Source organism: Ambystoma mexicanum, chromosome 3p (genome assembly GCF_040938575.1).
Source record: "Ambystoma mexicanum isolate Mex_15411 chromosome 3p, UKY_AmexF1_1, whole genome shotgun sequence".
Taxonomy (NCBI): Eukaryota; Metazoa; Chordata; class Amphibia; order Caudata; family Ambystomatidae; genus Ambystoma; species Ambystoma mexicanum.
Window position 1 is genome coordinate 938799476 of NC_090925.1, and position 22626 is coordinate 938822101.

Consider the following 22626-nt stretch of genomic DNA (forward strand, 5'->3'; position numbering starts at 1 on the left):
TTGAAAAGCCAAGTTTTAAGTAATTTCCTGTATTTTAGGTGATCTTTGGTGTTTCTTATTTCTTTTGGGATGTTCCAGGTTTTTGTGGCTAAGTGGTAGTTCCCATTTCCGTTGGCCACGGGATAGTGGTTTCGTTTTCTTGGTCTTTGGCTATGATCATGATTTTAGTTTGTCCTGGGTTGATTTTTAGGTTGTTGGCATTCATCCAGTTGAAGACTTCTTTTAGGCAGTCGGTTACGTTTGAATGATCGGTTTGGGTGGCTTCTTGCGTGCTTGCCCTTCCTCTTGCGCATCTGAAAATGAAGGGTACTCGGCTGGCTCTTCGGCGCTCATGCTCTCAGGCTTCAGACTTGGTTTCCAAGATGATCCCAGTTCCATCCTGCATGACGGATCTACTATGGTGGTTCTCGACCAACAACCTTTCCGTGGGGGCTTAATTTCAGGAGCCGTGCCCACAAGTGATGGTTACCACGGACTCCTCCCTTCTGGGGTGGGGCGCATTGCTGGATCATCTCCAGGTATTCGATCTCTGGACACTTCAGGACAGGCAGTTTCATAATCGATTTTCTGATGCTTTTTTATCTGCTTAGATTCACATGCTGTGCATATGGTCTGACATCCAGTGGTAACCGCAGAGTATTGCATCTCGTCTTTCGGGGACCGAAAGGGGATGTTGGCATAGGCGTGTCTGTAACACTCCCTATCGTGACGTGTAGTGTACCCAAAATCCCTCCCGCGCAGAGGTCCCTCAGATTGTTTTTTCCACCCAGATAACTGGTCACCCTATAGCACAGCTCTTACGTAAGACTTTGTTTATCCCAAACCGACTTGTCGGTTTTCCCCCTCAAGTCATTTCGACGCCAAGAACAAGTTTGACGAAGACTGCAGGGGGGCTTGTCTATGGCGGTGGATTTCGGCGCCTACGATCCGGCGGCTGAAGCATCCACGTGGTCAGGCCTTCTGGCCGGCCTTTACAGTAGGGAGCGTGGGTTCGGGGTGGCCATATTTCCAGTATGTCTTTCCTCTTTCCCCTTCTTTACCCTTTAGGTCTGGTCATCTTCCCCTTTTGCTATGGAAAGGACTCCTTTTAGGTTCTGCCCTAAGGGTAGGCCAGAGAAATCCGACGGTCCCGAAGGCTGCGGTAGGCCCAAAAATCACGACAAGGCTTCAAGGCGAAAAACTGATCGCTAGGCCATCTAACGCCGCGGAAGGCAGTAAGTCTACCGACAGACCTTCGGACCCACTAACTCAGCCGGTTCGGCAGTAATCGAACGCAGCATCCCGGGAATTATTTCGGCGGTTGGGCTTATTTCCGTTCCGCTGAAAAACATGGGGCAGGCCGTACACAAATGTTTATACGCCATTGGTGCCCAGAGTCGCACGATACCTATGAGGACAGTCAAGAGACAATTTTCGGTGACGGAGGACGATGCTTTTGCACTCGTAGGCCCTTCTGGGGCTTCTAAATGGACAAGGGAGAAATGTGAAGGGTTTATGGACTGTCTTGAAAGAATTATCAATTTTTCTGAGCATCCTTCCCCGAAAAGATCTTGTGGAGAGTCTAATCTTCAATCTGCTTTACATTTCCAAGAAGATCAGCCTTCTGTCCCCGTCCATCATGAAGACATCGTCCAGATGGATACTAATCGGGACATTTACAGTGAAGATGAAGAACCTTCCTTCCTACAGAATTACGATGAGGACCAGGCAGATGCCACAGACAATTGGGAAGAAACCCAGCAAGTGGGGACGGACCCATGGACGCTTCCCCATCAAGATCAGGACACTGATATATTGTGCCTGGATCCCCCTCCCTCCACCCTGGCTGGCCAGGCCTCGCCTGTAGATGACTAAGGTCTCCAAGAGGTCCCAGAGCCCATCAGGTCCAAGCTTCTCACTATTGTGGGCAAAGGCAGGCAAGTGAACCAGACAACAGTTGCGTTAAGAGCACAGGGACCATGGGTTGCCGCGCCCTCCATCTCTGTTATCGGTGCACTAGCAGCCAGTTGGTGGAAACTTATAAGAAGGCCCGTGCTCGTGGTGCCTATTGTGTGTATCAAGCAAGAATTGTTAGTTTCCACTCATTCGGTGCGTGTACTGTTTGTTATGCTGGGATTTACCCCATTGCTTTTTCGGCGCCTTAAAAATGCAGTTACACAAAGCTTGTGATTTTCAATTCTTTCAATTTTTTTGTTTCTTGAATTCATCAATTGATATAGCAGGTGGTGCCGACACGTGTTTTGACCTAACAGGTCTTTTTCTAGGCTGGTAGGTAATATAGAGGGATTGTCTTGGGTCATGCTTAATGCAGGCAGGTCAGTTACGTACTGGGTAGTTGGATTGGCGAGGGCTTAGTCTGCCTAGTTACATGGTTATCGGAGGTCAATACCTCTCGTGTTGTATGTGTTTCGACAGTAATCGCCCCAGATTTGCACCTAAATTCATCTCAAAGTTCCATGGGAACCAATCGATTGAACTACCTACCCTTTTCCAGAATCCCACTAGCATGGCCGAAAGAAACGCGCACACGCACGCACGCGCACACGCGTTCTATCTGGAAAGAACTAAACCACTGAGGAAAACTAACTAGTTTTTCGTTTCAGTGGCAGCTGCTAGAGAAGGGCATCCTGTCTCTAAATCAGCTATCTCAAGGTAGATTGTCAAATCTATCACATTCTCTTGCTAAGAGACCTGCCCTTCAAGTCTAGAGCACATTCGACTCGGGGCACTAGGGCATCCATAGCATTCATTTCAAATGTTCCCCTTGAGTCCATTTGCAAAGCGGCAACCTCGAGTTCTGTAGACACCTTTACAAAACACTATTGCCTAGACACTCATTCTAGGTCTGATTCTCAGGTGGGACAAGCAGTACTAAGACATCTTTTCTCTACTGTTCCTTCTCACAACCCACCTCCAACTCCGGGTACTGCTCGCTAGTCTATGCACAGCATGTGATTCTAAGCAGATTAACAAGCATCAGAAGACATGCATTACTTACCGTAAAAGCATTTCTGATGATTGTATCTGCTTAGATTCACATGCACGCTCCCTACCTCCCTGCTCGGGGTGGAAGGAACATAGATGTCTTACTACTTCTCTCTTCTTCATGTACACTCGCAATAGCCTCGGGCTCCCTCATGGCAGAAAAAATACAATCGGAGGTACCTCAGCGCGTGAGGGATTTTGGATTTTGGGTACACTACATGTCACAATAGGTATAGTGTTACAGACACGCCTATGCTGACGTCCCCTTTCTGTGCCCGAAAGACGAGATGCAATACTCTGCGGCTACCACTGGATGTTGGACCATATGCACAGCATGTGAATCTAAGCAGATACACTTTATTTGGTGCTTGCCATCACAGAGACCTGGTTAAAGGACAGCTCTGTCACAAGCTTTGACACACTCCTCTGAAGGATACAAGACTCTCTGTTCCCAGGCCTAACCGGACAGGAGGAGGTGTAGCGCTGATCTTCCCAAATGAATACATGTGTTCCTACTCGGGCCTACTCCGTGACTAGTCTGTAATCTTTTAATCTCTCCTAAATCTTCTCTCTTTCTGGCCACCACTTGTCGGCCACCAGGGCAGTCCACACTCTTCCTCTCGGAATGGGCTGACCTGGCCTCTACTTTTCTCCTCCTCCCAACTCCTTCTGCTGGGTGATCTCAACATCCATTTGGACTCTCCTGACTCCTCAGGACCTTTCTGCAACTTGGCAGTTCTCTCCTCTCCATTTTACCCTCTGGCTCCACGCACACAGCGGGTCACACTTTGGATGCTCTCATCTCTACCGACATACCTCTCCCTTCCCTCTTGGACGGATCACTCTTTTCTCTCTTCACACTTGAAAGTCTCTTCCTCTTGCATTGGCTCACGCGGCACGTCCTCTCGGTTTCAAAGTCACCAGACCCATGAATAGAGCCATTGGCTGCCTTTGCCTCCACCTACTCTCTGCCTCCTGTGGCGGACTCTCATCCTGACACAGCCCTCTCTAACTAAAATCTCTCTATTGCCAACACTCTTGATACTCTTGCCCCTGTCACGAGAGTCCGACTGAAGACTTCCAAAAAGTGCATCTCCGATATAGCTGCCCTTAAATGCAAGTGTAGGGCAACTTAGCAGAAATTGAATTTTGTCCGGTGTACCCTCTGACAAACTTGCCTGCCGCCTCTTTCAAAGGCAATATCGGCTATGCATCCACTCCAAGCCTGCGTCAGACATGGCCAAACTTTTCAAAGATTGTAAGGAACTGGCCAATCCTGCAGCAGCCGCCTCTTTTGTCACACCCACCCAGGACCTTTGCTAGGCCCTGGCTGCCCACTGCACTGCAAAAACCCAAGACAACCGTACCGCTCTTCCACACCACATCATACACCAAAATCTCTGGAGCCTCCCTTGGCCCCTCCACCACTTCCCTCTTCTCACTCCTGATGAGGTTGCCAGACAAGTTCGGTCTTTGAAGGCTTCATCCAAACAGGTGGACCCCTGCCTCCAAAACCATTATGGACAACATTCACTCTCTCACTCCAGCCTTGGCTGACCTCTGCAATCTATCTTTTGCCATTGGAGTTTTCCCAACTTCTCTTAAGCACTCCTTTGTGCACCCTCTACTTAAGAAACCTTCTGACCCCCTCCATTTCGGGAAAATTACTTCCCTAACTATCGTTCCTTTCCTGAGGAAACTCAGGGAGGAGCTGGCTATCTCTCAGCTTACCCTCCACAGTGAATCTGCTGGTTGCTTCCACGACCATCAATCAGTCTGGCTTTAGAGCATCCAGAGGCACGGAAACTGCTCTTCTGGACGCCTGTGAAGACCTGCTCCCAAATCTCGACACTAACACTTCCTCTGTCCCCATTCTTCTTGACCTCACCTCTGCCTTTGACACAGTAAACCACATCATCCTGATCATGCGTCTCTGATACACCCTGGGAATCGCAGGTCAGGCTCTGGTGTGGTTAACCTCCCTTTCTGACCGCCCATCCCTGGTGGAACTTGGGTCCTTTCTCTGTACTATCACTCTTTTTCAACCTGTGGCGTTCACCAGGGTTCTAAAATATCCCCCTGGGTCTTCAATGTCTACATGGCTGCCCTAGGACATGTGATTGCCACTTTCATTTCTAACTTCCAGTGTTATGCGCATGACCCACAACTGTCCTAGAGGCTACCCTCAGCCACCTCCTTTACCTCACTCGTATCTGTCTGCAATTCAGTCATGGTGTGCTGCAAACAACCTGCCAGTAAGACTAAGCATTTCCATTGGGACTCCTGCTCCTGCTTTCCCACTCACTCTGGCCAGCCTCCCTTCGCCTTGCACCCACCATTGTGCCAAACAACCTTATGGTCTTCTTCGACTCCACTCTCTAATTCTCTATCTCAGCCATCTCTAAAAAGTCCAACTACCTGCTGCACCTCCTCAGAAATACTCTTCCTTTTCTCACCTTCCCCCGCCAGCTCCCTGTCTCCAGAGGCCTGGTTCTCTCAAGGCTGGACTACTGCAACATCCTCTTTCTCAAACTCCCTGCCTCTGCTCTGCACCCTCTGCAACTCATCCAGAACAGAACCGCAAGACTTGGCCCTGGCCTCAAGCCCATGCACCGCATCTGTCCGGCACTGAAATCCCTCCACTGGCTCCCTCTGGTTGCAAGGATCAAGTTCAAGACCCTCTGCATTGTCTGTAAGGCTTTCTGGGGCCTGGGACCTACCGATTTGCAATGATGCCCTGCCTTTTTATATATAGTATTTATACTGTCCTTCCTGAGCCCTCTGCTCATCTACCTCCAACCGTCTGCGAGTGAGCCGGTTCTCCAAGGAGAGTTTTGGAGGGAGATCGTTATCCTCTGCAGGAGCATCCCTCTGGAATAGCCTCCCTGCCGCCCTCCGTCTTGAGTCTGATTTCCTTAAGTTTCGGAAACTAATGAAGACATTCATCCTTCTCCTCTTCCTTCTCTCTCCCTCTACCCTGCCAACCTCTCTCCGCTCTATCCCTCTCCCTCCTTTTGCGCACAACCTGCTGACTGGCCGCCTGGTGTACCTGAGTCTCACTTGGTCGCCTCCCCCTCCACCTCCTTCTTGTCCTGCACCTGTCTGCGCACTTAAATGATCTGTATGTACCATGCCTTGAAGATAGTCTACCTGTTTTTCTCCTGTCTCCCCGCCTTGCATGGAAGGGGGGGAGAGCAACGGAAAGTGCAGAGCAAAGGAAAAACGGATACATAATAAAAAATGCATAATAAAAGGCAGCAAACTGGTAGTGCAGCCAGCAAGTGGTGGGTGTAAGGCAGCAGACAAAGTATGTCTGATAGGTGCAGGAAAAAGAAAAAAGGGGGCGACTGTATGGTTACAGATACAGATCACCCCAGTGCGAGGGATAACCCAGAGGCAGTGCGGGCGGGTGGCAGGGTGTGCAGGTACCTGGGCCCGGAAGACAGAGGGTAGGCCAGGTGCACAGTGTTGCGAGAACAGATCAGCAGGGGAGAGGAGTGGCGAAGGCAGAAGCAAAGAGGAAGGTCTTGAGGTTCTTCTGGAACCAAAGATGGTTCTCCTCAAGTTTCAGAGTGGCAGGGAGGCTGAGGCTGTTCCAGAGGGATGCCCCAGCTGAGGACTGAGAGCTACCCCCAGCTTGCTTCTTTGAAAAAAGACTGACCCTGAGGGAGATGGAGGAGCGAAGAGCTGAATCTATTTTGGACCCCGGTCCCAGAATTCTACTATATGCACTTGTGCCATGCACTTACTCTGTAGTGTAGACTTGTATCGTTCAGAAATTCAAGGGCTCTGAATGACCATGGTTTTTCCCCTTCCCTTCAGTCCTTGAGCGCTTTGACTCACTTGCTTTTTGTTTAAAAATAAACAATACCAATACCTTGCTACTGCAGCTATTTCACATTTCTACTCTAAATTCAGTAAATGTTGTATAGTGCAATTATCATTTAATTCCCAGAAGCTCCATGTAGTATTTTCATTATTCCACTATTTGCACTCTCCACATTAGCCTCTATTAGAAGCAAATGATTTGCACCGGGTGCTTTGTAGAAAGATTCATCTCTTTGCTGACTTTTTAATAAAACCATCAACTAAGTTACAGTCCTCATTTGTGCTTGTGGAAAATGCATACTAGTTAATTGAAACACTTGGCCTGCCAGTTTTCACATCTGTCGTAGCGTATTGTTCACATAAATGTTTTTTCCCATGCTCATTTGTTTCATGGAAGGCACCAGTATTGCTGTCCTGTACAAAGTTTGAGTTGACACCTTCTGTTTGCTGGATTTAGTTAACGTTGCTGCTGAATACGTTTTTCTAGCATGCTGAGCGCAACTTGCAGTAAATGCATTATGAACAGAGGCTACAATCTTCCCTGCCGGGCATGTAATCCCTTGGTACCTCTTTGACAAATTGAATTCTGCTCTGCAGGAGTAGGGGCGAAAATCCCTTTTCAGCCCTTGCATTAAACCAAGAGCCAATACAATCGTAGTTAAAACGCCTTTTGTGGTAATGTGGGCCCGAGGGCATGCTATGCTCTAAAGAGGGGTGTAAATGTGATCCACTAGGTACCCAAACACAGTAATTCAATACAAAATAAGGGGAATGTCCAAGTTTCTATAAAAATATATACTTCAATCAAAAACCATTTGCAAAAGTACTATCTAGAAAACACTGTGCAAAAATCAACCTTGTGGAAAGAACAAAGATTTAACTAATAGAAGGATGTAGCCCCTGGGCTGATGGGCACATTTTTTTTTTTTTAAACTCTCTTTATTGGCATTTTATTATAACAACCCTAAAACGCCCCCCCACCCTCTACTCCCCCACAACGCCCCATAGTCCTCCCGTAAACGTCTTCCAAGTTTCCAATCGAACCATTTCAACATCTTCCCAGCCCCTCTTACCACCCCAGCCCCCCCTTTCAGTGTCCATATAATTCTTTTGATTTCCGCTCCCCGTATCAGCCCCCGCGTCCAGCTCTGACTTGTCCATGACTATATACAATCCAGGTGGTTCCGCCAAAAACTCCCATCACCGTATTCTCCTTTAGCATTTGTTCTCCGTATTAATGCCTTCCTGCCTCCAATCCTTCATGGAGGTTGTAAATCATTGTCTCTCGATAAGTCATTTTACAATTGAGCCCAGTGAATCGTTACTTCTACACGCTCTGCCTTTGAGTCTGCATTCTGTAGCAGCGTTAACTCCACTACTCCCCGCACATCCTTCCGCCATTGATTAACCGCCGGGCCTTGTGGGGATTTCCACGCTAACGCTATCGCCATCCGACGCTTAGCTAAGATGAGCAAGAATCGGCCCATTCTATTCCGCAATCCATGCCTTTTCCCCCCCGGCAGCCTACCCCACAGGCAGATTTCCGGGCTGCGGTCCCAAGTGGTTCCCAACACTCCATTGACTCCACTTAGAACCCCCTCCCAATACTCGGCTATTGTCTCGCACTCCCATGCCATATGCCAGAATCCTGCCTGCGTTGATCCACATCTGGGACATGCATCTGAAAGATCCCCATTCATAGCCTTGAGCACCATCGGGGTAACACATACCTTATGTAGAATATTAAACTGGACCAGCTGAAAGCAGGCATTTCTGGATGTTTTCTGAACCAATTCCCAGACTTCTTTATCTGGTTTTGTGCGCCCCATGTCCACCTCCCACCTCTCCTTAACCTGCAATACCCCCACCGCTTTCCCCTCCCGAAACGCCCTATAAACTTGGGTAATACGCACCTTACCCCCGTCCGGTCTAGTAGCACTCCGAGCCACGGACAGGGTTCCAGCTCTGTAGGAATTCCTTCCCATAATTCTCCGGACCACTGCCCCATACGTCAAAAAGAGCCCCTGTGGTAAGTCAAACTTCTGGCATCATTCCTTGCAGGTGAGCATCCTTCCACCCTCAAATCTCCCACCATCTCACCTTTCTCCCTAAGCCTCCATATCCCCATCCTCCCGATCACCTGACCAAGTGACTGGTCCACACCCCACGGAAGACCACCCGCATACCTCCCTTTCACCCCTCTACCACCCATGTACTTCCTCCATGTCTCCTTCACAGCTTCAAGCACTACAGTCCTCTCTATTGCGCCTAATGGGCGCCATAGTAATTCTGCTGGTCTAATATTCGGCGGCCAAGTCCCTATCAATGCCTTGATGGCTCCCCCCGAACCCCCTAATTGGTCCCATGCCAGCACCAATTGTAATTGTGCCACCACAAAGTATTGCTCGTAATGCGGGAGACCCAGTCCCCCCTTCCTCTCTAGCCCTACGCAAAATCTCCAAGGACACCCTCCTCCCCACACCCCATAACAGCTCCCTAATCTTGACATTCAACATTTTAAAGACTATTTTCTTAGCCACATATGGGATGTTGGTGAAGAAGTAAAGCAACCGCGGGAGCACCACCATTTTACAAAGTGCCACCCTGCCCATCAACGAGAGAGGCAATACTTTCCATAGCTGAATGGATTCTCCTATTTTGGACAGCGTCCTCCCTGTGTACAAACGTTTCTGTAACCTCATGGAACACCCGTATCCCCAGATATTGAAATGACACCGGTTCCTACTTTATCCCCAGCTCTGGTAGCTCCTCCAACGGGCGATCCCACAAGTCCCCTAACGGGAAGAGAACCGATTTCCGCGGATTAATATGGAAGCCCGACATCCTCCTGAAGTTCCGCAATATCTCTAACAGGTCTGGGAGGTAGATCTCGGGATCCGTCACATATAACAGATCGTCCGCATAAAGGGACACCACATATTTTTGCCCTCCCACCTTAATTCCAGCTTGCCCCATCTCTTGCCGCACGAACACCGCCAACGTTTCTATGCCTAGGGCAAACAAAATTGGGGAGGCTGCACACCCCTGCCTTGTCCCCCTTTCCAACTACCACCTCTCAGACACCCAATTAGTCGTCCTCGCCATCGGCTTTTTATACACCAGGGCCAACCACCTACGTATCTTTTCCCCAAACCCAAATTCCCGTTGCACTCGAAACAGCCATCTCCACTCCAAACAATGACGCCTTAATGGCGTCAAATGAGGCTATCTCCATCGCCCGCCGTTGTGACTTCACGGAGTCCATAACGTGGTGTAGTCGGGGAAATATTGCCCGATGTGCTCCTGCCCCCAATGAACCTACATTGGTCCGGATGGACCAGATTCGGCGCCGCCACCGCTAGCCTAGCTGCCAGGATGTTCCCCCCCCCCAAATTTTCACGTTTACATTCAGCAAGGAGATGGGCCAATATGCCACACATTCTCTCAGATCTTTCCCCTCTTTCAAAATTACCGTTATCACCTCCTCCCTCATTGACTCCGGGAGGCAGCCCTTCCGGAAAGCCTCTTCATAAATGAATTGCAGTTGTGGGGCCAAAAGGTCAGCAAACATTAAATAAAACTCCACTGGGAGCCCATCACTACCCGGCGCTGTCCCCCTCATCATCGTACAGATTGCCCAACGAATGTCCCCCTCTATGGGGGCTTCCAATTCCTCCCACAAGTCATCCCCCAACTTTGGTAACTGCAACGATTCCAGTCCTCCACCTCATCTACATACCCACCTTCACTTGTGTATAATTCCCTGTACAATGCTGCAAAGACGTAATTAATCTGAGTTACCACTACCTCCCCCGTACTTGACTTTAGCTGAGTTATTACCCGACGAGGGTTCTCCCTATCAATCAACCATGCCAACAATTTGCCTGCCCTTTCTCCCTCCCCATGCAGCCTAACATCACGTCTACCAGAATCAAAAAGTGACAGCTCCGCCAGAGTCTCCTGGTAAAACGTCAGCTTTTCCGCCAATGCCTCCCCCACCTCTACACCTCTCGCTGCCTCCCTAGCCAACTCCGCCACCTGAACCTCTGTTCGTTGTATCGTATCTAAAAGCCTTTTACGTACTCCCACCGTCATGGCGAGGCACTTCCCCCTCATTGTCGCCTTAAAGGCATCCCAAAGCACTCCCCTAGATGCCACCGAACCCTCATTCAGTTTGAAGTACGATCTTCTCCCTTCCCTGAGTTCCGCCACAAATGCCCCATCCCGTAACACCTCCCTCTGTAAACGCCATAACCTCTGCGGGGGTTCTCACTGGGCCCAAACAGCGTTACCACCAAGGGGGAGTGGTCTGATAAGGTGCAACCCAAGTACGTTGCCTCCCCAAAGAACTGGCAGTACTCCCTTCCTGTTATAATGTAATCCAGGCGTGAATACGAGCCATGCACCCCCCGAGTAGTAAGAAAAACCCTTCTCCTCCCCGTGCTTCTCCCTCCACACCTCCACCAAATCCAATTCCTGCATTATATCACAAAGAGACCCCTCCATGTATCTTTTAGGGACCCCCCTACTCCCCGATGCATCCAGCCGGTCATCCATATGACAATTAAAATCCCCTCCCCTTATTACCATCTCTCCCCTATACGCCCCCATCATACGCAGTACCGAGGGGAAATGCTCCTTATCGTCCGCATTTGGCACATACAATTTAACCAGGCAGATTATTCTACCTTCCCACAAACACTGTGCCAGTACCGTTCTGCCCATCTCGTCACCACCTCCACTTGAAGGGGGTCCCCCTTCGCCACCCAGATGAACACCCCTCTATCTAGCCTGAGTAGAGTACATCGTACCCACTATCTGCCCCCCATAATTTCCTCAGATTTCCCAACATCTGTGTACTCGCATGCTTTTCTTGAATCAATGCCACCTGTATCCTTCCTCTGTCGTTTCAGAAACTCCCCCACTGTCCGTCTCTTTTGAAAACTCCCTAACCCCCGGACGTACCATGTCCCAATTTTCAAACCTATTTCAACCATACACCATTAGATCCCTGTTGAAGTGACCCCCTTCCTCCTCTCCACAACCCTATCACCTACATTCAGCATCAACTCCTTTTCCCCCCTCCCCTTTTTTTGCTGCTATGTCGGGCCGTAACCGATCTCCGGACACCCCCACTTCTCGCACCCATCCCCCAACTTAGTGCGGTCCTCCCTGCCCCCTCCCTGTTCCCTCTCATCCCCCTTGCCCCATCCCCTCTCATCCCCCTTGCCCCGTCCCTCCCCCTTCACCCCTTGAACCCTATAACTATCATAAGTAAACCCACTCCCCTGAGCTCCAACCCACCACTCCCTTCTGCTCCTTAACTGTAGACCCATTGAGCTACTCAACCCCCCCCCCTCCTCTTTCCACGGGGTTAGCAGCCAATAGTGTCGCTTGAGCTGGGGGTCCCATCGCCTCCCCATGCCACCCCTCCAATATCATACCACCCTATTTCACAACCTCCTCACCCCTAAATAGCCTGTCCCTATTATGCTGTCCCCCCTCATTTAGCGTTCAGCATTACCCGCATTCTTCCGAGTCTGGTCCCGCCTCCTTAGACCCCCCCCCCCCCCCGGTCAGGGATCCATCTTATGCGACCTCTTATCCAACCAGTCCCAGACCTCTCTTGGGGATGTGAAAAACCAAGACTGCCCCCCGACAACACCTTTAACTTTGCCTAATAGAATGTCATATATTTTTAATAGAGTTCCCGGAGACTGCTTCTCACCGCATCATAGGACCTCCTCTGACGCTACACCTCCAGTGTAAAGTCTGGGAAAATCCTCAACTTTGCATTACCAATTGCGTAGTGGCCTTCTCTGCGGGCGTCCTGCAGGATGGTGTCTCGGTCCCGAAAGTTCATGATTTTGACCATCACCCTTGGCGGGGCTCCTGGTGGCGGGTGGAGGTCGGGGGGGGGGGTGGCCTCCCCAGGACCTGTGGGCCTGCTCCACAGTGAAGAGGTTGGATAAGCCCTTGATCCCCAGTACCTTTTTTAGGATCAAATTCTGCACTGGGGCCCTCGTCTCGTTCCGGGATACCGACCAACCAAATGTTGCACCGTCTAGAGCGGTCCTCCGCTCTAGCTTCCAGGACTCGAGTCGCCCCCTCAAAGCCCGCCACTTGGTTTCTGAGCTTTTGGACATCATCCTCCACCGTACTGACCCTCTGCTCAACTTCTGTAACACTCTTGCACACTTTGCGAAGGTCATCCCTCACCAGGGAGACATCCACCCCCACCTCTTTGATGCTTTCCTGCAGGGTGGTTCTGGAGTCCTGTATCTCCTCCATTAGCGAGTCCAAAGTCACTATACTTCCTTCCCCTCCTGAAGATGTCTCCCCTGCCTGCCGATCTGGCCCTTCCTGTCTGTGGCCTGTCCTTTGCTGCTGCATATCTTTCGATTCGTTGTTGGCCTTAATTCCTGCAACGCTTGCACCCCGCTGATGTTCCAACGTCAGATGCTGCTTGCCGCCTGTTGTATCCCTCAGCGGTGTCTCAGCTCTCTGCCTCCACCGGCTCCAATAGGGGTACCTTCCACCTTCTCTTCCTCTCCTCCTCTACTATGTCGCCACTTCAGTCCCTGAGGGTGGTTACTACGCCCACCCCCAATGTCTCTTCAACAGATGTCACTCCTCTCCACCTCTGCCTACTGGAGGGGCCGCCTGCTTCAACTCCCACGCACTAAGTACTCTTGGCTGCAGGACACCTCCAATGGCGGGGACGCCAAGAGATGCTATCCTTATATCTCTGCTTCCCTAGCTGGTCCCCACAGCCCCTCCACAGCCTCCAGAGTCCCAGCTCTGTGCTGCGTGTGCACCTCCACTCCCAAGGGCTCCTCTTCAGCGCTCAGCCTCATGGCCACCTTCCCGCGCTGTGTACAGTTACACACTTCTTCTCCGTCGCTGCTGCGGCTCCCACACGTCTCGCAGGGGGCGGCTGTCTCCATCCCGGGGGAGGGAAAGGCCTCGCTAATCCCTCGGTTCCCAGGCACTTTTTCTCCCCGCCCGCTCACTCCTTGCCTCCGACCGGGGGGGGGGGCGTCCTCAAGCCGCCCACTGCCCCTGCAGCCGATGTACCTCGGCTCACTCCCCCCACCGGAGCCGAGCCTCCCCCCACCCCCGTTCCTGCCACGCACCCAACTCTGGCGCGCAGCGTCTATTCGCTGCTCCCGAATGCTGGGCCGGACGCCTTCCCTTTCCTCAGATCACTGCCGGGGCCATCTTGGATTCCGAGCGGCGCATTTTCCGGCAGTCCTCGGAGCCGGCTCACCGCCTCGCTCGCCTTCCAGAGTGAGGATTTAGATTCACAAACGGGTAAACCTTCAGCACCTTCAACCTGGTGCCTGTTCCTGGGTGTTTTCGTACCGGATTTTAACAGGATTCCTGCGGTGGCACGGGAGCTCCGAAGGTTTACGTGCGCACCATTCGGCAGTTGGCCGCGCCCCGATAGGCAAATTATTAACCACAAAAGATGTCTTTTTGGGTACAAAAAGGTGCAAAAGTGACCCAATCCGTCTTTGAGCGCCGAATGGACCAAGGGGGCAGTTATTGGCCAATAGTACCTTGTTTCGGTTCTTAGGCGGTTCAGTGTAATCTAACCTCTGCTTTGAGCAATGGTGTGAGCGGATCAAGCTGAGTTTAGGTACGGTGGATCTTGTGCCCAAGCAGCCAGCAGGAGTGTAGGGTGTTCAAATATGGCAGCGGTGTGGGGCTCGAAAGCGGCTTGCAGGTGGGGTGCTCAGGATCTCTTCCAGTATGGTTATAACCACCAGGAAGGGTTTGAGAGATGCTCCAGCGGTTTGAGTGGGCAGCAGTTGCTAAAATGGTCTTATTGCACCTGTGTGTGTTTCGGCAGTTTAAGGTCAAGTCGTGGTGTAACCCCTGGTAAGTCGGCAAATGACTAGACAAGAAGTCGGGACCCAGTGTGATTTGAGCCAAGCAGGCGACTGACTCAGCGAGGGGACGATTCAGTGTCTAGCATCAAGCAGTTCAGTGTGCAAGTAATTGATGGTTGGGAGGAGTGGTAGAGGTTAGCACCAGTGGGATTCCTCTTTGTCGCTGCAGCTCTGTCAAAGTGACAGAATAGGGAGGCTTTGTTGAATTGGTCTTCGAGATGCTACAAGACCTACTCGAGGACAGCATGAGTCCGTTCAGGGTTTGCTCTCCCAGCTTCAGGAGATTCTAGTGCAGGGGCAGGTCCTGGGCCACAGCAAGAGTCAAACACCCCCGAATGTGCCCCAGAAGTGGGAAGGGAGCCAGAGCTCTGCCTTGGCCTGCTCCTTCAGCTCAGTGGTTGAGGGCTTTGGAGAGTACTGCTCTCCTAAATGAGGTCTAATGTATCCTTCACGGGTCTTCCGGAGTGAATCAAACAAGTGGTGGGAGATGCCTTCTTTTAAAGGTGAAAGTCCACCGGTGATTGGACTAAAGCTAGCCTGCCATACTGGTCCAATCCCTGGCCTTGTGGCCTTTGCCACTCTGACATTAAACTCAAAGTGCTTTGCTCCAGAGGAAGTGGAGGGGACAGGAAGGAGTGAAAGGGGGAGAGAGCGAAACAAAATGGCAGAGGTCTTTCTTCACTGTACAGAGCCCTACTGAAAACTTGAACCTAGCCCTCGGTCTCCAGAAATGCAGCACCCAGGTGTGAGGCTATTCCTTGGATGTTAGGAAAGATTTTTCTTTTGACAACTTTTCCTCCAGTTTCTATGGACCCCCTATATTTTTGTTTCGTATTTAAACCAGTTCTGGCGTTTTGAGACAAGTAAAGCCTTCAGCTCACTTTCCCTGCTTTTTGCTTATTTTGTAATTGGGGGTGAAACTGATTAGTCCTTCATACCATCAGTACTGGGAGACTGTTTACCTTTTAGTTTTTTTTAACTTTTTAACGTTGCACCCATCTTAAATTTATATCAACCTAGCCTTTTTCAACTGGGATTTTTGGTTGCTTTTATTTAAGGACAAGCAAGCTGGTGGCAGCAATCATTTTTACTATTTTGTTAGTTCAGTGTGTACATTCACGTTTACCATGTATGGCTACTTCAATGTGGCTAGTGCCCTGAAGTCGCCACGCCACGAGCTTTTCTCTTGTTCTTTGGCCATATTGTTTGGCTTTTTTATTTCCTTGCCAGTTAAGGAAATCCCATATACGGTCATGCGCTTTCTACAGCTTTTGTGTGTTTGGGGCTCAGCAAGGGGGTGGGATGAGAATGTCTGGTCCAATTTCACATTCTTGGAGCTAGAGAGTTTAGGTGTGGGGCACAAGTGAAACCAATGGGTGTCTCTGATTGGACAACTACAGTCTGTTTGAATAATGCAGATCCCTAACATTGGTGGGCTTAGACTTGCTTACATGCTGGTTTTTTTGCCACCACAGTGAGATGGCCCAGAAGGAACCAGCAAAAATCTCACCCACAGGGATACAGCTCAAACGTAACCAGAAGTACCAGAATCGCGATACAACCGCACTAACTCAACCATCAATTTTCTGCATACTCTGCCCACACAACCATTTCTCTCTCAGCAATCCACACACACTTCACCACACTGCATCAAAAACACACAAACGGCACCTACAGCACACGAGGTCTCGCCTGATCCGATACTTGCACCAAAGCCCAGCACTCAGTGTATACCGAGCTGAAGCTGGCAACAGCACACCACTTCTACCACTCTCCTACTTCCCTCCTCCCGACTAACCCTACCCACCCTCCTTCCTGTTTACAGATCCGCCAGAGCGCCTGGGGACCAATTCCGTTGGTGACTGTGCGCTAAATAAGTACCTATAACATAAGAGCAGTTGTGCAATCATTTCTTCAGATCAGTGTTCGAACCAAGAATCCCTCTTAGGACAACAGCCGACTGAAGATCGGAAGACGACTCCCGAAATTGTTCTGCATCCCATCAGCGTCTAGCCCGGTGAAGCCCTGTTGGAACTGCCTGATCTGCAAAAGCCCTATGCTGTGCTTCAACCCCTGGAATGGTGGGACCTACCAGTCTCAATGTGTTCTAGAGGATCCAGCTGTCTTGATCATTCGGAAATGTCCCTGGACTACAGTGGACTGCCAAGTTCTCCGATGGGCTACCTCGCTAGAACAGTCATCGTTGCGTGTAACTCTGGTCATTGCCAGCTTGTGGTAGAAGTGTTCTTCCTCTGAATTTCAGCCTCTGAGCTTCAAGGCACCTTGTCTATAAACATGACTGGAGGGACGCCTGCTGTCAATTGTGTGCGGTGGCCGGCACTGGAACCAGCCTTCCCCTGCCCTGAAAAGTGTCCTGAACGTGCTGCGTCTGCAGCTCCTGGGAACCTCTCGCTGGAACCAAAGGCTAGAAAGCCAACCACCACCAGCAACCCGCGACCCCACCCGGGCCCCCTCCATAGGATAACCCAGAGAACAAGTTTCTTTGTATCATTCTATTGCACTGCTTTTTGGTTGTCGAACCGGAGTAGTAAGATTAAGAGCACCTTTTAACTTTATTGCATCTCTTCTTTTAACAATCACCAACACAAGTAATTTACCTGGTAAAGACGCTTCTCCCATTCTGGGAAGAATCATTGTGACTTTTGGGTACAAGGCCCCACTCTTCTTAGGGATTGGACTGCTGAAGCAAGGTAATATGTGACTAAATTCCATCTTCACTATCTCAGTTGTTGATTTTAAGTCATTGAATGCTTTTTAAGAGCCTTTGGGGTCACTGTGTATATGTTTGAGTGTTATATTCCCACCTGCTTGTTTCACTTTTTAGTGTGTTCAATGCCTAGAAATAGTACTGTATTTGTATTAATTCCTGTCCAAATATATTTATGTACTTCGCTGTATGGACTCATGGTGGACCCCTGACCCCCACTCATTCCCTGCTGATAATAGTATTGACTGCTCTCCATGCTTACCTTGATTGGGTTTTGGCTTACTTCTCAAAGTTCCCCTGTTCACTTTAACTAGGGTGGTGTCCCAAAATCTGTGCACCCGGCTAAATTCTAGAAACACATCTTAAGTGTGCCCTTTTGAAGCCTGGGCCCAGAGCAGCTGCCTGGAGGGCGGCTGGCTCAGGTGAATGGCATTACCTACCCTCACAAGGAGATCAAACGGAGGCATGGCCATTCAGGTTCCTGTCATTTCTGCCGGCTGAGCCTGTCTGGCCCGAATGCACATTACCTTCCAAAACTAGAGTTGGTTCGCAGGAGCTGACATGTGGGATATCAAATTGAATGTGGCTGCAAGGATTATTAGTAGTGCCATGCACCATGCCTTAACCCAGGCCTAGCTTTATTTTAGAGGTTAACCTACAACCGTCATGGGCTAATTTGATAATCATAGTTTTGCTACGGGGGAATATCTTGGAATACAGCCCTTGCACTGCTGAGACTTGGCTGTCAAATGTGCATTTGTGAACCCTGAATCCCTTGCCTGTGCCACTGGTAGGGCAGGTGCTGCAAAGGAGGATACTGATGCTGCAGAACTCGGATACACACTATGCTTTTGGCATAGAATTCATGAAAGGGTAATCGGATCAGCAGGTTACCCCTTCAGAGGTGGAGTTAGCTGCAGCATTGGTTTAATAAAAATCAAAAAAAGCCTGGGCTTTCACCCCCTTGACAGATGGCAATTCATCACAGCCTTTTGCACCTGCCTCACTTAACTGTGGCTTGATGGCTCCAGGAACACTGTTGTAGCTCTTCCCTGACATGACAATGACCACCACTGAAAGGGAGAAGTAGTCCCTGTCTCCCTATGTCCCAATGTTTTAACACTTTTCCATTTTTCCTCTTTAAAAGGTACTGGCAACGCTGAAAGCATGCTGGGTTGCTAATGGCTAGTAGTCTCTCTGTGGGTGTGCTTCACTGGTCTGGTAATGGCACCTGGGCCCATGTAAAGGTTTCTCGGACCCTGGCCACTACCAGACTGGTAATGCCCTCTGCCCGAAGGGTCTATATCTTTAAATGTTTTATACTACCATGGTGGTGATTCGGCATGATACAAAAGCCGAGTCACACAAAATGTGTTTTTTACTTTGGGGGGGGGGGGGGGGAATGAGTGCAGTACCTGCCAAGGAAGAGTATGAGCCACTGGATGTCTGATGGCAAGCCCAGAATGTCGCCATCCGTCATTTATGCAAATATCTTGTCTAATGATGTCAATACCAGAAACTTGATACAAATACTTGAGCAAATTGTGGTAATACCTATCCAGTGATGGGTAGTGACTGTTTGTGAAGTGAGTACCTGGGCTGAGTGATGGCAATACTTGGAAACACACATATTTATGCCATATAAAAGCCAGAGCTATTAACTTTCAATCCTTAGTCATTTAAATATGCATGGTGAAGGCTTTCTCATTGTGTATGCTTGCCTTATCTCTAGGAAAAAAAAGAGCAAAAGCCGAAGTCGCAGTCGTGAGAGGAAGAGAAGCAAAAGTAAAGAACGGAAACGTAGCAAAGATCGGGAAAGGAAGAAAAGCAGAAGCCGGGAAAGGAAACGCAGCCGTAGCAAGGAACGCCGGCGTAGTAGGTCAAGAAGTCGAGACCGCGACCACCGATTTAGAGGCCGCTACAGAAGCCCATAGTATGTTTCTAATACATCTGTTTTTGGAATTAAATGACAGTCTATGGAAACAGCAATTGAAAAGTGTTTACAAGATTTTCCACATGATGTCTGTATTAAGCTGTTGTGAGGTTTTTTGCAAATCACTGAAGTTTTCAAAATGAGTTCTTGGTTGACTACCACCGAAGGAAGGACTCCCAGTTTAATTATCTCCTTGCAATTTCTGGATTTTATACATGGAACAGGCTAACAAACATTTTTCTCATTTAGGCCTCTGAATCCATCTTCTCCATCTCATATTTTTGTTGTATTGGGCTAAGTTCTAGAGAATCTAAGTGAGCTTTGTCTGCACAATAAGTGCAGCAACCCAATTTCAATGGTTCGAGTGAAGTAGAGGCAAGTAGGTAGAATGTTTTCAACGTTGGAATGAATAGCTCTTACTTTTTTATTCAAAAACTCACCTGCAGTCTTACTTTCTTAGGTCCCCAGAATGAAGTAACATTAATTCTGATTCTTGGTAATCTGCTTAGAATCACATTCTGTGCATATACGTCCGACATCCAGTGGTTACTGCGGAGTATTGCATCTGGTCTTTCGCGAATCGAAAGTGGACGTCTACCTGGGTGTGCCTGTAACACTATCCCTAACGTGACATGTGTGTACCCAAAATCCCTCACGCGTCTAGGTCCCTCAGATTGTTTTTTTCCTGCCCAATTTACTACTCACCTTATGCGGAGCTCTTCAAGAGACATTGCGTTGTTATATTTACCAACCTTTGGTCGCTTTATCTTCTCTGTACCGTCCCTTCCCTCGACGGCTGTTTACTGACCTCCAGTGAAGCCTGCTACTACGGACCTGCAACGGCAGTTGATCCGGTCGGCACTGCTGACCACGTGGCCAGGCCTTCTGCACGGCCTACACAGTAGGGAGAGTGGTGTCGGGGTGGACGTTTCCTTTTTAAGAATGTCCCTGTCCTCTTTGTTCCCTTGGTCTTTTCGTCACTGTTATTCCTGCGCTATAGACAGGACTCAATTTTTAGATTTTGTCCTTCATGCAAGGCAAAAGTCTTGTGGAAAGACACACCCCTTAAGTGTAATGGGTGTCTTCCCCTTAAACACAATGTGGCGGCTTGTAAGGTCCTGCGTCCCAAGACCTTAAAGGAGCGCCATGTTAAGCGGTGGGCGGCCGACAGGATGTCGCAGGCTGAGAGTAGTTCTGCAGCTGCTGTGTGACGAAGGGCTTAGTGACGACCAAGGCTCCAATTCAGAAGCCATTGACCTCACGGTGGAGTGTTCTCGCTCCGCGTCTGTCCCCGGCCCTGATGGGCACGACGTGAGTCCTGCTATGGGCACTATACATCCCGGCGACAAGGACGCACATTCTTCCCACACTAAAGAGCCAACCCCCAGTCTGACTTCGACAAAACAGTCAAAGCGTTGCATAGCGCCAGCGTGCTCTTCGGATAGTTCGATAGTGCCCGCCGATCCTCGTGATCGGCAGTCCTCCCTGCAACCTCAGGTGCAGCATGCGTTGGTCAGTCTAAATCAAAGTGCGCTGCCACCAATGTTCAAGCGACTGTTGACACATAGGAAGAAGGCGCTGCACAAAGTCCCGGTAACGCCAAAAACAGAGCAACCGCCGTCTTAGTCCAAACATTTTCCTGTGACGCCAAGTATTACTGAAAGCATTGCTAAGATCGTTTCGGTGGCAAATCAAGGAGAACGGTGTGAGGATTCCTTGAAACATAAAGGTGGGCCTAAGGATGTGGGCCTAAGGATGTGTCCAAAAACATGCCGCAACCACCAGAACCTCAGACTTTTCAGAGATCCCTGTGTCTTTCTTCAGCGTTAAACGAAAAATCTCGACCTTCTAGAGAAGTTCAGCTAGAAGAGCCTTTGCCACCCCATGACTCCTCTGGTTCCTCATTATGGACCAGGGAGAAGTTTGAGGGGTGTATGAATAGGTTAGAGAGATTTATGGAATTCTCAGAGAAGTTCACACCCAATAGGCCTAGAGAGGAGAGCCTTTTTACTCCTGTGGCAACATTTCAAGACCTTTTGATTCCTCTCAGGAGGAAGAGACTTATGACCTCGCTGAAGATGATATCCCTATAGACGAGATCCCTATAGACCAATTCATTCAAGGTGAATACCCCTTTTGGGATCTTGTGGATGATCCCATTGACCCCACAGAGGGTTGGGAAGATGACCACGACCGGCCAGACGACCTTCAGCCTTGGGCATCACCTACCTTAGCACCGGAACCTGACGCCCTGTGCATGGATTCCCCCATACTACACCTGCTCGACAGGCCTCCCAGTTGACGACCAGATGGGGTTTAATGCCATTTTAAGGCGGCAGTGGAGCATTTCCAGATTGCCACTTGGGATGTTGTACCAGAGGCTGATTTTTGTCGTGGACATTCTAAAAGAAAAGCCACTTAACAGACAGGCTATTCCATTGCTAAATTCTTTCAAAAAAATGCTTGGCTCCCTCATTGTTGACACCCGCCCTAACACGGGCTGTCAATCCCAGAGTCGAAAAACTGTTTTCCCCTTTACATCAGGGGACATGCTACTCCAGATTCCCTGGTAGTAACTACAACCAAGAAGGCGGGGGGTCCCCCTGTCCACAGGGGGTAAAGCACCTCCTGACAGAGTGCAAAAGGTTATACACATTGGGAAAGAGTCAACTGCTGCAGAATTCTCCACTCGCATAGCTAACACCACCACATTGTTGGCTAGCTATTCAGACGTACAATGGAACATGCTACAAGAGGGCTTCAAGAAGTCCCTGAACCGTTGCAGGCTCGCATGCTTTCTATTGTAGCTGAAGGCAATGGGTTAATCGCAGTATTCTCAAAATTACTTTGGATGCGGCAGAAACAGCTGGCGGGACCTTGGCACAAGTTACCCTCTTGAAGAGGCAGGCCTGGTTACGAAGTTTCAAACCAGAAACCCAAGCTTCATTGATAAATAAGCCGGTGGAGGAGACCAACTTATTTGGGAAAGCCGTTGACGAGGCGCTTGAAACAGCTAAAAAGGAACACAACACCCTTATCCTGGATCAAATTTCCCAGAGCCTTCCCAAAGAAGAGGGAGTGGTTCTCGATGTTCCTTTCGTGGCCGTTCCTTTCGTGGCCAATCTCGCTCCCTTCACAACCAATATGGCTCAGGAAATAACTGGTCCTAGCTTCAGGGAACCAGCTATGCCACCCCATATCCCCCAAGAGGTCAGTGACCTGGAAAAGGAAGAGGCCGAAATTCCACCCCTAGAGGC

General features: G+C 49.6%; 1 protein-coding gene across 4 annotated transcripts in view; it reads left to right on the forward strand.

The window, feature by feature from the left end:
• RBM39 (RNA binding motif protein 39) overlaps window positions 1-22626 on the forward strand; it is a 446237-nt gene that overhangs the window by 67905 nt on the left and 355706 nt on the right. For all 4 annotated transcript variants that reach the window (XM_069652240.1, XM_069652241.1, XM_069652242.1 and 1 more), the window contains one exon: window positions 19169-19369. In XM_069652240.1, coding sequence (XP_069508341.1) covers window positions 19169-19369 — 201 coding nt within the window. The remainder of the gene's footprint in view (window positions 1-19168; window positions 19370-22626) is intronic.